Here is a 15,832-nt window from a genome sequence, read left to right as displayed (position 1 = left end):
TCACCGCAACCTCCGCCTCCTGGGTTCAGGCAATTCTCCTGCCTCAGCCTCCCGAGTAGCTGAGATTACAGGCACGTGCCACCATGCCCAGCTAATTTTTTGTATTTTTAGTAGAGACAGGGTTTCACCATGTTAACCAGGATGGTCTCGATCTTTTGACCTCGTGATCCACCCGTCTCGGCCTCCCAAAACGAATTCTTATTTATGTAATAAGAGTTGCCAAAGTTAAGTATAATGTTCTCTCCATTATTTTATCTACAAGCTAATCACATGGCAGTGGCTAGAATTCCCAAATAGCATCTCCTGTCTCCCACAGCAAATGGCACACAGCAACACTCACTCCATTCATATATGAATAAACATTAACAATAGCCATCAAAACCATAATTCCAGAATCATAAGATTAAAAGGGATTAAAAACATTTTTGTACCATTATATATAATTGAGAAGGGTTACTTAAATAGAATGCATTCAAAACATGAATTCATCTAAACAAAATATTGATCTATAAAGTACTAACTCTCCAATCCTTACTTCTAAGCAAATTCACAAGAAATGAGTATAGAAATTACACGTAACAATAAATTCTCTATATAAATTACTTTACAGCCTTAACAAATCTGTAAGAAAAACCCTTTCTTTTTATTGTGCATGTATTACATAAAACTGCTTTCAGGATCTATCATGTTGCCAATATCTACTATGTTGTTTAGTGCCTCTTTTATAAAGTATCACAAAATATATTTCTCTAGAAGTTTAAAACTAGAAAAATGTTAATCTTTCTAGATATCCTTGAGAGCTTCCTGTTATTTCACCAAGATAGCTACACTGTCCATTACATGTTCCTTTTTGCTTTGGTTGTCAAGCGAACTCAGAGCTAAATTTTTTACATGACTGCTGCTACTTTTTTTTAACCTGAATCTTATGAAATTTTCTGTCCTTATACCCCAAATCATCATTTGTCATTTAGCATGCATAACTGCAAGTCTTTTATTATATATCTTCAAATCCTTTTTAGAAAGGGGTAGGTATAAGCATTAAGAGGATGTATAAATAAGTATTATCAAATAAAAGTATTGTTTGGAATAAAGTTTTATATGCACACCTTTGAAGATTTCTTCTTTTCCTTGGAGTGTTTTAGATTTGAAACTGAAGACATTATAATTTTACTGATTTCAAGTCCAGTTTGAAGCTATAATATTTTAAAAAAAAAGTTATAAAATTGATTTGTAACATGCAAAAACATTGTAATGAGCTATCAGGTCTAAGTTTATAAATATGAAAATGCTTTTTGAAGAAGAAAATTTGAAATACTATTTTTGTACTTGTGAAGGTCACTGTCTATTGGTAATTACAATAATTTTGTTTATAAAAGAGTAAATTATTTAATATACATATGTCAATCAAACTGAAAACAATCTATCCTAGGAGTTCTTTCAACTGAGAATATATGTATTTGTCAGAATTTCAAAAGATTAAAAGACCTCTTGATAATACAGCCAAGTATTATACTGGCTGAGTGAGAATTTCATTATCATAACAAAAAGACAATTTAGGAAGCAGAAATTAGAATCTAGAACACAGGTTTCAGTTTAATGAAAACAAAAAATAGTAAAACATATATGGTTTACTGTGATAGATTATATAGTGCTATATTTACCTCAGAAGCTTTGTCTTGAAATAGCTTACGTTGATGTTCTTCTTCTTTAAGTCTTTCTTCTAAATATTTAATCTTGTCCTGCAAAAGAGTGAAAAACTAACGTTGTTATATAAAAACTAGAGCCAAGTATCCTTTGTTTCTTTTCCAAATAGAGTCCTAAGGGTCTTGATTCTTAAGAGTTTTGCAAATTAGGCAGAAAATGAGAAAAAGGAAAGGCACAAGATGTTAACATTCTGTTTTGAGACCGAGTCTTGCTCTGTTGCCCAGGCTGGAGTGCAGTGGTGCAATCTTGGCTCACTGCAACCTCTGCCTCCCAGGTTCAAGCAATTCTCCTGCCTCAGCCTCCCAAGTAGCTGGGACTACAGGTGTGTGCCACTACGCTTGTCTAATTTTTTGTATTTTCAGTAGAGGCCCACCTACTAAGGATGTTCACCATGTTAGCAAGGATGGTCTCGATACCCTGACCTCATGATTCACCCTTGCCCTGCGGCCCCGCCTCCCAAATTCTGGGATTACAGGCATTAAGTCACCACACCCAGCCAATGTTAAAATTTTTCTTGGCTTTCTTCCCACTTCTTTATTTGCTTCTTTACCTTCTATTACATACAAGGAGAACAAAGGGAAAGCAAAGAATATACACACACATAGGCATTATTAACTTCCAGCAACAAAATCATTATGATGAAATTTTTAAGGTGTAGGTCAAACAATTACAGTCTTGGGTCTCAACGTTTCATTCAAAACATATAAAAATAAGTTTCTACTATTTGCATAAATATAATTAGTGTAATTTTGGGAGCAAGGAGAGTGAAAAGACAGAAATATACAATGTGATCCTTGTTACTTAAGAGCTATGGGATACAGTATGGGATACTCAATCAGTATGGGATACAGATTGAGTATCCCATATCTGAAGTACTTGGAACCAGAGATATTTTGGATTTTGGAATATTTTCATTACTGGTTTGGTACCTCTAATCCAAAAATTCAAAATTCTGTATTACTCCAATGAACATTTCCTCTGAAGATTTTATTAGTGTTCAAAAGTTTTGGATTTTGGAGCATTTTAGATTTTGGAGTTAGGGATTCCCAACCTGTACTATATATAAAAAAAAAAAGAGTAATATTCACAAAACAATAAAACAACAAAGGAAGGAAATAATTTGAAAGGGATCATATATACATATAACCTTATATATATAAGTATCACATCTTATATCTGTGGTGTGGTTCAGAATAGAAAGACAGTACTATTTCAAAAGGAGAACTTCCCGAGTGTTGGAAAGCTCAAGGAGGACTTCCTAGAGGAATTATGACTATGAGAAAACCCTATAAAATGGAAAGGATTTGGAGGGGAAAAGGATGGAGAGAGGAACTGGAATAGGATTAATTTGACTACAAGTGGTAGAAGACAATTTTTCCATATCCTTTAGGTAAAGTATCTGACAAATGAAAATAACCTGCCATATAAGAATTCAAAATTACAATTTTACATTAAAAGACAGCTCATTCATACCATGACAGAACACATTAACTCTCACTCTATAGGTAGGAATTCATATCTGGATTATTAAAAGTTGTCAATAAAGTTTTATAAATCTAAGATTTACTCTACATTCACATAAAATACCAGTATTGCTTAACACTAAAGATTTATTCCTATCATCATCACTTCAAAGAAAGTTTACCTCAGCAGTTTTCTGAGTTGCTGTAAGTCTAAAACACTCTTTTTCTAAGACATCAAGCTTTTCAAGTTTTGCATACAGCTTCATCTCATCTTGCTCTTTTTCTCTCTGAAGCTGGGCCTAGAAAAGATAAAAATAAAACAACAAAACTGAATTTGGCAAGTAATGCCATGGAACAAGAATAATACAATTTCTGAGCATTCGAAACACAATATGAATATCATAAGAAACACGTACATAAATGTACATTTAGGTGCTTACAAACAACAAGAAAACCAAATACTTTTTATTTATTGTTTTCAATTTTAAAGTCATAACTATTTTTTTTTGTTTTGTTTTTGAGATGGAGTCTTGCTCTGTTAACAGGCTAGAGTTCAGGGACGTGATCTCGGCTCACTGCAACCTCTGCCTCCTGAATTCAAGTGATCCTCCTGCCTCAGCCTCCCGAGTTGCTGGCACTACAGGAATGCACCACCATGTCCAGCTAATTTTTGTATTTTTAATAGAGATGGGGTTTTACCATGTTGGCCTGGATTTACTCGATCTCTTGACCTTGTGATCTGCCCGCCTCAGCATCCCAAAGTGCTGGGATTACAGGCATGAGTCACCACACCCAGCCCATAATTTTTTAAATTAAAATTTATTTTTTTTTTCTGAAAATCAAACACTTTTAAGGAGCAAATAAAACGTACGAGACCAGCCTAGGCAACATAGTGGGCATTTATAACCATACTAATGTAAGATACTAATTATAGGGGCAACTGTGAGGGAGCAAGAACTCTCTCTATACTATCTGCTCAATTTTCTATAAACCTAAAATGGCTGCAAAAGATAGAGTCTATTAAGTAAAACAAAACCAAAAACAATACCAATAAACAGTGTCTTGGTAACCTGTGGTTTAGTAACATTCGGTTGAAGTCCCAAAGAAGAGGAGAGAGAGGTGGGACAGAATAATTATTTGAAGGCTCATGGTTGAAAATGTTTCAATTTAATGAAAAATATTAACAGATTCAAGAACCTCAAAAAGTCCAAGCATTTAAAAAAAAAACCAGAAACATTATTGTCATATTGTTGAAAACCAGTGATAAAGGGGACAATCTTAAAAGCAGTCTGAGAAATGATGACACATTATACATAGAGGAATAAAGAAAATAATTTTGATTAGAAACTGTAAGATCCAGAAAATAACAGAAACAAAAATCTTTAAAGTGCTGAAAGAAGAAAAAATGTCAACCAGAATTCTATATCCAGCCAAAATATCTTTCACAATGACAGTGAAATAGACTTTTCCAGATAAATAGATGCTAAGACAATTCTTACTATTCTGATATTTTCCTTCAGACTGGAGAAAAATGATATCAAATGGAAAATGAAATCTATACAAAAAAAGCACAGGAAAGGTAAAAAATATGTATTTTTGTTTCCTAATTTTCCTGAAAGAATAATTGACCGTTTGAAGCAAAAATAATAATGTATTGTGGGTTGTATGACATATGCAGAAATAAAATGTATGAAAACTATAGCACAAAAGGGAATGAGAGGAAGCATACTGAAAGAGAATCCTACATTATTTGCGAAATATTTTAATACAGATTTATAGCAGAGTGTGGTTAGTTAAGGATACATATTTTAGGTCTTAAGCAGCTATTTAAAAAGATCATAATTTGTTTCAATATCTACTAGAGAAAGACCCTCATCTTATTCTTCAGAATAGTCTGGTCATTCTTGGACCTTTGCTTTTCCATATAAATTTTAATTTCTTAAAAATCTATTATGCATTTGACCCATCAAAATCCAATATTGACTGTTACTTTTACCCTTCTGCCAAGACAATGCAAGGGTATTAGAATACTTTAAACTACTTTACTTCTTCCTAATATATAAGCCATTGTCCTGATGAATTTTAATTCTTAATATATATTTAAACTACACAAAGCATTATTGTTTTCTATAATATTCATTTAGATTTATCCACATATTTACCATTTTCATTGCTCTTTATTCCTTCCTGCATCTCTGACCTTTCACCAAAGGTCATTTTCCTTTGGTCTGATATCCCTTGGTGTTGTTCCCTTTAGAGTAGGCCTACTAATAACAACTTATCTCAGTCTTTAAGTCTTAAAATGTCTTAATTTCTAAAGGATACTTCCTCCAGGCATAGAATTCTAGACCAGCACTTATATTCTTTTAACACCTTAACTCTATCAGTCCCTTGTCTTCTGATTCAGTACTTTCAGTTGAGAAGTCAACTATCACATTAATTGTTCTCTCTTTGAATGTAATATGCTTTTCCCTGGATGCTTTTAAGATTTTACCTTTTTTTTTTTTTTTGAGATGGAGTCTTGCTCTGTCATCCAGGCTGCAGTGCAATGGCGAGATCTCAGCTCACTGCAACCTCCGCCTCCGGGTTCAAGCGATTCTCCTGCCTCAGCCTCCCAAGTAGCTGTGATTATAGGCCCACCATTATGCTTGGCTAATTTTTGTATTTTTAGTAGAGACGAGGTTTCACCATGCTGGCCAGGCTGGTCTTGAACTCCTGACCTCACGTGATCCATCTGCCTTGGCCTCTCAAAGTGCTGGGATTACAGGTGTGAGCCACTGTGCCTGGCCTTACTTCTGTTTTATTTTGTTGAGTTATCTATGTATTGCCTTCCTTATATTTATCCTGCTTTGATTTTTGTGGGGTTTCTTGAATCTATAGTGTAATTTTACTTTTTAATTTTGTAACATTCTTGGCCATTATCTCTTCAAAATACTGCTTTTGCCCTATTTTCCCTTTCCTTTCCCTTTTTTTTTTAAACTCCAATTACACACAAGTTGGACCTCATTCTAATATTACGTCTCTTCTCTGTTTTATGAATTAACTATCTTTCTTTGTCTCCTCATTGATCTGCATGGTTTCTCCTTCCAGTTCACCAATTTTTCTAATCTGTTGTTAGATCCAGTGGGTTCTAAATTTGTTATTATATTTTTCTTCAGTTCTGTAATTTTTATTTGGTTTTTTCTCCAATCTGCTTTGCCAGTTTACAGTTTCCAATTCTTTCATAAACATTGCAATCTTTTTTTTTTCCCCGCATTGGTCACTTTTAATTTTTCTTTTTCTTTTTTGAAATGGAGTTTTGCTCTTGTTACCCAGGCTGGAGTGCAATGGCGCGATCTCGGCTCACCACAACCTCTGCCTCCTGGATTCAGGCAATTCTCCTGCCTCAGCCTCCTGAGCAGCTGGGATTACAGGCACGCGCCACCATGCCCAGCTAATTTTTTGTATTTTTAGTAGAGATGGGGTTTCACCATGTTGACCAGGATGGTCTCGATCTCTTGACCTCGTGATCCACCCGCCTCGGCCTCCCAAAGTGCTGGGATTACAGGCGTGAGCCACCGCGCCTGGCCACGGTAAAACATTGCAATCTTGTCTTTTAACTTGATTATAGCAAGCATAATTATTTTAAAGTCAGTGTCTGTTAGAGCCAGTCAGTACCTAGCTGGAGCTAACTTTTGAGTGTCTATACAGTCTGTTATGCATGCTGTTTCTTATTCATTTCATAGTGTCTTATCTCCTTCTGCCTAATTATCTTTGGTTAAAAGTTGCTCATTGTGTTGAAGAAATATTTGTAGAAATAATTTGAGGCCCCTGGGAATATCAGTAATCCAAGATCACTGTAATTCAACTTTAGAAGCTAAGGTTTTCTAGGCTGCCTTGATAACCTGGAGCAGGACTACAATCTGGGTTGTTTTTATTGTTCACCCTTATAAAGCACTTGAGTAGAAGAGATTTAGTAGCATCCTATTTGATAGGTTCTGGACTCTAATTTCCTTAGCCACAGATGGATGGCTGTCAAAGACATTATTTAGCCTCTCAACTGCCTCTTCTGGAACCAGAAATATCCCTAGAAGAAAGAAGCCTGAAATGTCAAGACAAACTGAATTTAAGTCTGCAGAGAACTTAAATTTTAAATTGATGATTTTTCATCACCTTGTCAGTTACTCAAATGCCTTTATGATTTTTCTTCGTTTCTTTTTTCTCTCTTTTTAAAGAAATATTCTGTTCAGTATTTGTTTTTCTCTGCAGAAGAGGTGGTTCAAATGACCTAGCTTGTAATTACTGTAAGTGGAAATCTCCTGTATACAGCTTTATATTCTACTTTACTTAGTATAATATGGCCGGGCATGGTGGCTCATGCCTGTAATGCCAGCACTTTGGGAGGCTGAGGCAGGTGGATCACCTGAGGTCAGGAGTTTGAGACCAGACTGATCAACATGGAGAAACTGTCTCTACTAAAAATACAAAATTAGCACATGCCTGTAATCCCAGCTACTCAGGAGGCTGAAGCAAGAGAATCGTTTGAAACCAGGAGGTGGAGCTTGTGGTGGGCCGAGATTGCACCACTGTACTCCAGCCTGGCCAACAAGAGCGAAACTCCATCTCAAAAAAAAAAAAAAAAAGAAAAAAGAGTATAATACGACAACTTTCTCATGACATTAAAATATTCTTCAAAACCATACAAAATTATATTATCATTCCTTATAGAAAATATGCTCACCTGTTGTTCTAGGATCATGTTCTTTTCTCGCTCTACATTGAGAACCATTCTCTTTGTATATTCTAGTTGCTTCTCTAGAAGAGTACAACGAGACTGGGCTGAGCTTAATTGTACACTTATATCTAAGAAAAAGACAAAATAATAATGAGTAAATTACCTGATTATCACATAGATCAGAGATTTGGTTATCACAAGAAATTATGTGAATTCAACCAAGAGCTAAAAGTTTAGGCCCTCTTTTATCTCTGAGTATTGACATTTCCAGAGTTATGAAAATACATTTGTAAATAGCTCATTAATTACATAGGACTGGTTTAATATTGTCTCCTCCTAAAATCCAGAGGACATATTTCTGAAAGAGGAGGATGTCAGTAACTTGTGAGATGATAAACATCCTGGTTGTTGATGGAAATAACACCCTCTGGAAAAACAGGCTGAAAGTTTCTTACCTATCAATTCATTTCTTTCTTTCAGGAAACTCAAGTATATGCATCTACCACTCTCATTTTCCCCTGTTCTTGACTGCTGGCAGCATAGTTAATTCCATAGCAGAAAACCTATTTCTAATCATTTAACTCTTAACTTTCTTTACCCCTCTCTTCCATTTTTGTCTAATTACCTCAGAAATCTTTTTTTCCCCATTTCTTCATTCTACGTCTAAGTTGAAACACAAACTTGAGCCTTGTTTATGAGGATGAGTGTAGTGTAATAAGGAAAAAGAAGTCATAAGTTTTGAAGTGAAATTATATAAAAGACTTATATTCTAAATTTCCAAAACTTTTCATAATTTCCAGAGAAGCCTCCCCCATTTGCCTATTTCTTCTAATTAACCTTTTTTTCTCTCCAGTTAAATAAAATTCTCTTGTATACATTTTTATTGCTTTTATATTCTTTAATTACTAGTGCTGTTTTATATTTCAAATTCTAAAATTTAGTGTTAACTGCAAATATAAAGTATTTCAATTATGGGTTAAATTGGATCTTGTTGGTTATTCTGAAAATATCCTAATTTTTAAACACAACTTGTCTAAAATTTTAATTTTTCCTTTAATTTCTAGAAATTATGAATTATGATAACAGATATGATGATGAGTGAGTTCAAACTATATCTTTTTCCCACAAATATCAAAAGGTCTGAAAACATGGTCATGAGGTTTGAATATATATAAGAACAAAGATATCTGAGTACATTTGCTTAAACTAGGCTTATTATTTTTGAACTGTAAACTTCAGTAACCCCTGGTTTCTGAGAACTACTGCATTTCTTACCTTTTTTCTGCTTTATCAGCTCCTGGTGTGCCAGATTTCTCTCATTTGTTTCATTCTCCAAGGCCTTCTTATACTGTGCTGCTTCTTTGGAAAGAGTGTTCAGGTTATCTTCAGCCTGGGTTCTCTCCAGCTCTAAACGATGAATTTTTTCCTGAAGAGTTTTTAAGGCTAAAATAAGAGCTGTTGAAAAAAAATTTGCTGATATTTTAAGTGAAAGTTTCTGAACACTTACAATCACAGTAACTTAAGAAAAATAAGCAGTATATTTTTGTTAGTGAGCCAGAAAAATGTACAAGTAATAATGCATATTTCTCAAAAAATGAAAAATAATGACTAGCACTTTAAAGAGGGACACATTTTTCTAATATATCTTGTAAAAATAATATATCTATGATTGTATTTAGTGATTTTTAAGATTGAGAAAGTTAATAACCACAATTTTAATGAAATATTTTCAAATGAAAGGACTTAAAACAATGTATAGTCTGGAGAGCATGAGTCTGAATATGGATAAGGAATATTAAAATACAATTTCTACTAATTAACAAGGCAATTTAGGTTAAAAGTTAAAGGTTTTTTTCTCAGTTCTTGATGTATTCTGTTTTAGTAAAACCACACATATTTATTGTTTCTTTGTCCATGATGCAGTATTAAGAACATAGGTTCTTTCACTGGAAAAAATGATAACCTAATGGTTACCTGATGTCAGACCTGAAAGATAAATTATGTCAAATTAGATGCTTGCTAGAGATTATCATTTGATTTTTATAGATGAGATAAATTATATTTATTCATCTTTATATGATATCTGTGTTCCACATAAATATGAAAAGTTTTTCATAGCGTGCTTTTACCATTCTTCTAATTTTATATAAAATTTTACATCAGCATTACCTTGGCTATTTGGGCTATGAATTATCTTAGAAGAGGTAACTTCTAAGTTTGCAGGATGGCAATTCTGAGATGATTCATTCTGGGTGAATGATGGAACAAATACTCTTTCTGGAGGTTTACGATAGCTTCCTACTATACTATGCATTAATTCAGAATCCATTATCTGTAGAGAATAAAGGAATTATATAGTATAGTATCATTCATTCCTATTTTAAGGGTGAAAGCATTGTACAAAAATTCAGGTGAAACATTAACAACATAATCATATACTATTGATCTGTATCTTTACGAACTTAAGAAATTCAACTCTAATAAGCTTAGCAATAAAAGAAAAAAATATGATTTATTGTGTAAGCAATATAGATAATTCTGCTTGATTTTCAATAATCATATGCCCTGGAATGAGCATGACATGAGTGATGTGAATTTACTGGATTCTCAAGTTACTCATAAATCTCATATATCAATCATAGTCTGAGCACTTCTCCACAAGCAGTGTGACTCTAGGACTTAAAGAGAAAGTACGTATTCTAAAAGACAACAAGCTTTTAAACACAAACCAACAATATAAACTGATTCTCTAATACTGATTGTTGAATTCTAATGTATGGCTTCCTAAGAGATTTTCAAGACTAATTTTGGATATATGAAATACTGGAATCTAACCCTTGAATAAGACAAATCTCTGCTTAATGCATTAGCATTTTAATAACCTAGATTAGAAAGTTACCAAATCTAAAGAATATAGAATAGTTTTGTTAGTTTGGTTCTTTTGTTGTTGTTGTTACTGTTTTTGTTTTGGTAAGAGAGCCCTTTTAACCTCTATAGCAGTTAAGATTTGGTCTAAATTTTCCAAATCATTTTATTTTCCTTCCTACAATTTAAATATTTTAGAAATGTATTCTATTTTTTAATAGATCCTAGTCAATGTTAATTAAACTAATTCATAATCATATAAGATGATGACTTCACACAAAAATAACTCACTGGCAAGATTTTAAGCTAGAAAGCTTGCTTCAAAATATAAATTCAAGAATTACACTATAGCATTAGCCTATTTTGATTTTTGAGATTTGTACATTTTCCATTTCACTACCTCCCCAGTTCACAAGGCAAAAGCAGTCACTTCCCATGATTGTATTTTCTGAAAGGGCAGAAGGCACAGTTCACTTTCTAGAATTTTCAACTTTAGCCATTGCCATGATTGGCTATCTCCTAGAACATTCTTATTGTTCTAAATTAGAGGCTATAAAGCCTCAAGTTTACTAAGATACTTGATGCTTTTTGTTCTTGCAAGGCAACATATTTTGCTATTGTTGTTAGTACCAGCTATCTCAGACACTGTCTGCTCCCCATAAGATATGGCATCTATTTAAGTTGTTGTTCCTTAAAAAAAACAAAAGATCAACATTAGTCCCAGCTGGCTGACTATAAAGTAGACGTAAGCCCCCAACGTACGTAAGTTCTGCAGATGGTTGTACATCTTCAGAGAGAGGTAAGTGGTTAAAGCTATCCCAAGAACACTGGAGCTACTACCTTATTCAGTTTTCAGCTCTGGGTGGGTTTGTCCCATAATAGAAAGAATGAAATTTTGCTATTAGTCACTACATACTGAAGTCCCTGGGAGGTCTCTGCTTCCTCTGACCCAAATATAATATTACTTCACAAACTGGATTTTGTACCACTTAAAAAACTAGTCCAAATTTGAGGTTTTTAATGTATATGAAATAACGACTATTTAGAAGATTACCAGTAAGTTAAAAATCAGACTACAGTTTATTCAAATTAAATGTATAGACATATATTAAAGTGGGCACAAGCAGAATGACCCACTGATAGAATAAAAATACGGTGAAGAAAAAGAAAACTAAAGAAATGAGAGGGCAAGTTATGTTGTGACACAGAGCTCAGACATTCTCATTGTAATGGGATCTCAGCTTAATCCTTATAACCTGGTCCTGTGTTGTAAACAAGTACATAAGCCTACTAGAAGCTTATTTACATAAAGCACTGAAGCATCCTGGAAGAAAAACTCACTCTGAAGGAAGATTAAGTAACTACAAAAGGCTTGATCCAAAATCAAAGCCATATTTGGCTGAGGAGAGGAGTGATTCTGAGTAGTCTATGGTGGTGGTCATTCTAATTTATCTCTGACCTAGTGCCATAGACTCATATGTGGGTCCTAAAAAGAGAGAGAGTTTAAATAAAAACTGAGAAATGTTTCACCAATATCTCTATAAAATATCAAGGCATTAGCTTCCCTGCTTTGTGTAAGATGTTTATGCCAATGGAGGAGGAGTCAGATTGTTAATACAGTTTTGGCCCCTTTCTGGTGCATTGTAGTAGTCAGCATGCTACTCAGCATGCACGCGAGACAGCAAGAGTAAGAAAGCAAGAGAGCAAGAGAAACAGAGGGAGCACAGATGGAAGGGATATATTCATGGGCATATAGGGGAAATATTTCTCGAGACAAATTTCTGAAAATACAGAGAAGTACCTAAACCACAATCTCTAGGATTCTGGTGCTTCTGGTATGAGACTTAGCTAGCCATTGGTAACTGAAAAGGCCTAAGGAATTCTTAGAGAACATTTTATAGGTGTCTGAAAGTAGGGGCAAAAGCCTATATAATGTGAACCTATTTTGTATCAAGCCTGGGAAATTCAATTATACCTGGAACCATTCTTTTTTTCTTAAAGTTTTTACTTTATTTCTTCTTAAATCAAACAAAAAAATAGGATAGATGTCCAGAACATGCAGGTTTGTTACAAAGGTATACATGTGCCATAGTGGTTTGCTGCACCTATTGACCCATCCTCTAAGTTCCCTTGCCTCACTCCCCATCCCCCAACAGGCCCTGGTGTGTGTTGTTCACCTGTGTACCATGTATTCTCAATGTTCAACTCCCACTTATGAGTGAAGACGTGATATTTGGTTTTCTGTTTCTGTATCAGTTTGTTGAGGATGATGGCTTCCAGCTTCATCCATGTCCCTGCATGGGACATGATCACATTCCTTTTTATGGCTGCATAGTATTCCACTGTGTGTATGTACCATGGTTTCTTTCTTTCTTTTTTTTTTTATTGCATTTTAGGTTTTGGGGTACATGTGCAGAACATGCAAGACAGTTGCATAGGTACACACACGGCAGTGTGTTTTGCTTCCTTTCTCCCCTTCACCCACATTTGGCATTTCTCCCCACGCTATCCCTCCCCAGCTACCCCTCCCACTGGCCCTCCCCTTTTCCCCCCAATAGACCCCAGTGTTTAGTACTCCCCTCTCTGTGTCCATGTGTTCTCATTTTTCATCACCCACCTATGAGTGAGAATATGCAGTATTTCATTTTCTGTTCTTGTGTCAAGTTTGCTGAGAATGATGTTCTCCAGATTCATCCATGTCCCTACAAACGACACGAACTCATCATTTCTGATTGCTGCATAATATTCCATGGTGTATATGTGCCAAATTTTCCCAATCCAGTCTATCATCAATAGGCATTTGGGTTGATTCCAGGTCTTTGCTATTGTAAACAGTGCTGCAATGAACATTCGTGTGCATATGTCCTTATAGTAGAATGCTTTATAGTCCTTTGGATATATACCCAGTAATGGGATTGCTGGGTCAAATGGAATTTCTATTTCTAGGTCCTTGAGGAATCGCCACACTGTTTTCCACAATGGTTGAACTAATTTACACTCCCACCAACAGTGTAAAAGTGTTCCTTTTTCTCCACATCCTCTCCAGCATCTGTTGTCTCCAGATTTTTTAATGATTGCCATTCTAACTGGCGTGAGATGGTATCTCAATGTGATTTTGATTTGCATCTCTCTCATGACCAGTGATGAAGAGCATTTTTTCATATGATTGTTGGCCTCATATATGTCTTCTTTTGTAAAGTGTCTGTTCATATCCTTTGCCCAATTTTGAATGGGCTTGTTTGTTTTTTTCTTGTAAATCTGTTTGAGTTCTTTGTAAATTCTGGATATCAGCCCTTTGTCAGATGGGTAAACTGCAAAAATTTTTTCCCATTCTGTTGGTTGCCAATTCACTCTAGTGACTGTTTCTTTTGCCATGCAGAAGCTGTGGAGTTTGATTAGGTATCATTTGTCTATTTTGGCTTTTGTTGCCAACGCTTTTGGTGTTTTGTTCATGAAGTCCTTGCCTACTCCTATGTCCTGGATGGTTTTGCCTAGATTTCCTTCTAGGGTTTTTATGGTGCCAGGTCTTATGTTTAAGTCTTTAATCCATCTGGAGTTAATTTTAGTGTAAGGTGTCAGGAAGGGGTCCAGTTTCTGCTTTCTGCACATGGCTAGCCAGTTTTCCCAACACCATTTGTTCAACAGGGAATCCTTTCCCCATTGCTTGTTTTTGTCAGGTTTATCCAAGATTGTATGGTTGTAGATATGTTGTGTTGCCTCCGATGCCTCTGTTTTGTTCCATTGGTCTTTATCTCTGTTTTGGGACCAGTACTATGCTGTTTTGATTACTGTAGCCTTGTAGTATAGTTTGAAATCTGGTAGTGTGATGCCCCCCGCTGTGTTCTTTTTGCTTAGAACTTGGCTATGCAGGCTCTCTTTTGGTTCCGTATGAAGTTCATGGTGGTTTTTTCCAGTTCTGTGAAGAAAGTCAATGGTAGCTTGATGGAGATAGCGTTGATTCTGTAAATTACTTTGGGCAGTATAGCCATTTTCACGATATTAATTCTTCCTAACCATGAACATGGAATGTTTCTCCATCTGTTTGTGTCCTCTCTTATTTCGTTGAGCAATGGTTTGTAGTTCTCCTTGTGAGTTGCATTCCTAGGTATTTTATTCTTTTTGTAGCAATTGTGAATGGCAGTTTGTTCTTGATTTGGCTTTCTTTAAGTCTGTTATTGGTGTAGAGGAATGCTTGTGATTTTTGCACATTGATTTTATATCCTGAGACTTTGCTGAAGTTGCTTATCAGTTTCAGGAGTTTTTGGGCTGAGGCGATGGGGTCTTCTTGGTATACTATCATGTCGTCTGCAAACAGAGACAATCTGGCTTCCACCTTTCCTATTTGAATACCCTTTATTTCCTTTTCGTGCCTGATTGCTTTGGCTAGAACTTCCAGTACTATATTGAATAGGAGTGGTGAAAGAGGGCATCCTTGTCTAGTGCCGGATTTCAAAGGGAATGCTTCCAGTTTTTGCCCATTAAGTATGATATTGGCTGTTGATTTGTCATAAATAGCTTTTATTACTTTGAGATACATTCCATCAATACCGAGTTTATTGAGGGTTTTTAGCATAAAGGGCTGTTGAATTTTGTTGAATGCCTTCTCTGTGTCACTTGAGATAATCATGTGGTTTTTGTTTTTGGTTCTGTTTATGTGGTGAATTACATTTATAGACTTGCATATGTTGAACCAGCCTTGCATCCCCGGGATGAATCCTACTTGATCATGGTGGATAAGTTTTTTGATTTGCTGCTACAATTGGCTTGCAAATATTTTATTGAAGATTTTTGCATCTATGTTCATCATGGATATTGGCCTGAAGTTTTCTTTTCTTGTTGGGTCTCTGCCGGGTTTTGGTATCAGGATGATGTTGGTCTCATAAAATGATTTGGGAAGGATTCCCTGTTTTTGGATTATTTGGAATAGTTTCAGAAGGAATGGTACCAGCTCCTCTTTGTGTGTCTGGTAGAATTTGGCTGTGAACCCATCTGGACCTGGGCTTTCTTTGTGTGATAGGCTCTTAATTGCTGCCTCGAGTTCTGACCTTGTTATTGGTCTATTCATAGTTTCAACTTCCTCCTGGTT

At 35.2% G+C, this 15,832-nt stretch overlaps 1 protein-coding gene across 9 annotated transcripts in view; it reads right to left on the bottom strand.

Moving 5' to 3' along the window:
- Positions 1-15,832, bottom strand: part of CEP57L1 (centrosomal protein 57 like 1) — a 56,003-nt gene that overhangs the window by 7,167 nt on the left and 33,004 nt on the right. For 5 of the 9 annotated variants that reach the window (XR_004741997.3, XM_008994877.5, XM_035296461.3 and 2 more), the window contains exons 2-7: positions 10,051-10,213; positions 9,157-9,336; positions 7,888-8,009; positions 3,350-3,466; positions 1,662-1,739; positions 1,107-1,193 (exon numbers count right to left, since the gene is read on the bottom strand). Coding sequence is in view for 8 of the 9 variants with exons in the window: in XM_008994877.5 (XP_008993125.4) it covers positions 1,107-1,193; positions 1,662-1,739; positions 3,350-3,466; positions 7,888-8,009; positions 9,157-9,336; positions 10,051-10,213 (747 nt within the window). In the remaining variant the exon portion in view is untranslated. The remainder of the gene's footprint in view (positions 1-1,106; positions 1,194-1,661; positions 1,740-3,349; positions 3,467-7,887; positions 8,010-9,156; positions 9,337-10,050; positions 10,214-15,832) is intronic. The other 4 variants (XM_035296462.3, XM_078369918.1, XM_078369917.1 and 1 more) reach the window with 2 other exon arrangements.

This window comes from Callithrix jacchus, chromosome 4 (assembly GCF_049354715.1).
Source record: "Callithrix jacchus isolate 240 chromosome 4, calJac240_pri, whole genome shotgun sequence".
Taxonomy (NCBI): domain Eukaryota; kingdom Metazoa; phylum Chordata; class Mammalia; order Primates; family Cebidae; genus Callithrix; species Callithrix jacchus.
Note: the sequence above shows the minus strand (reverse complement) of the source record. Positions and strands in the feature narration are given on the sequence as shown.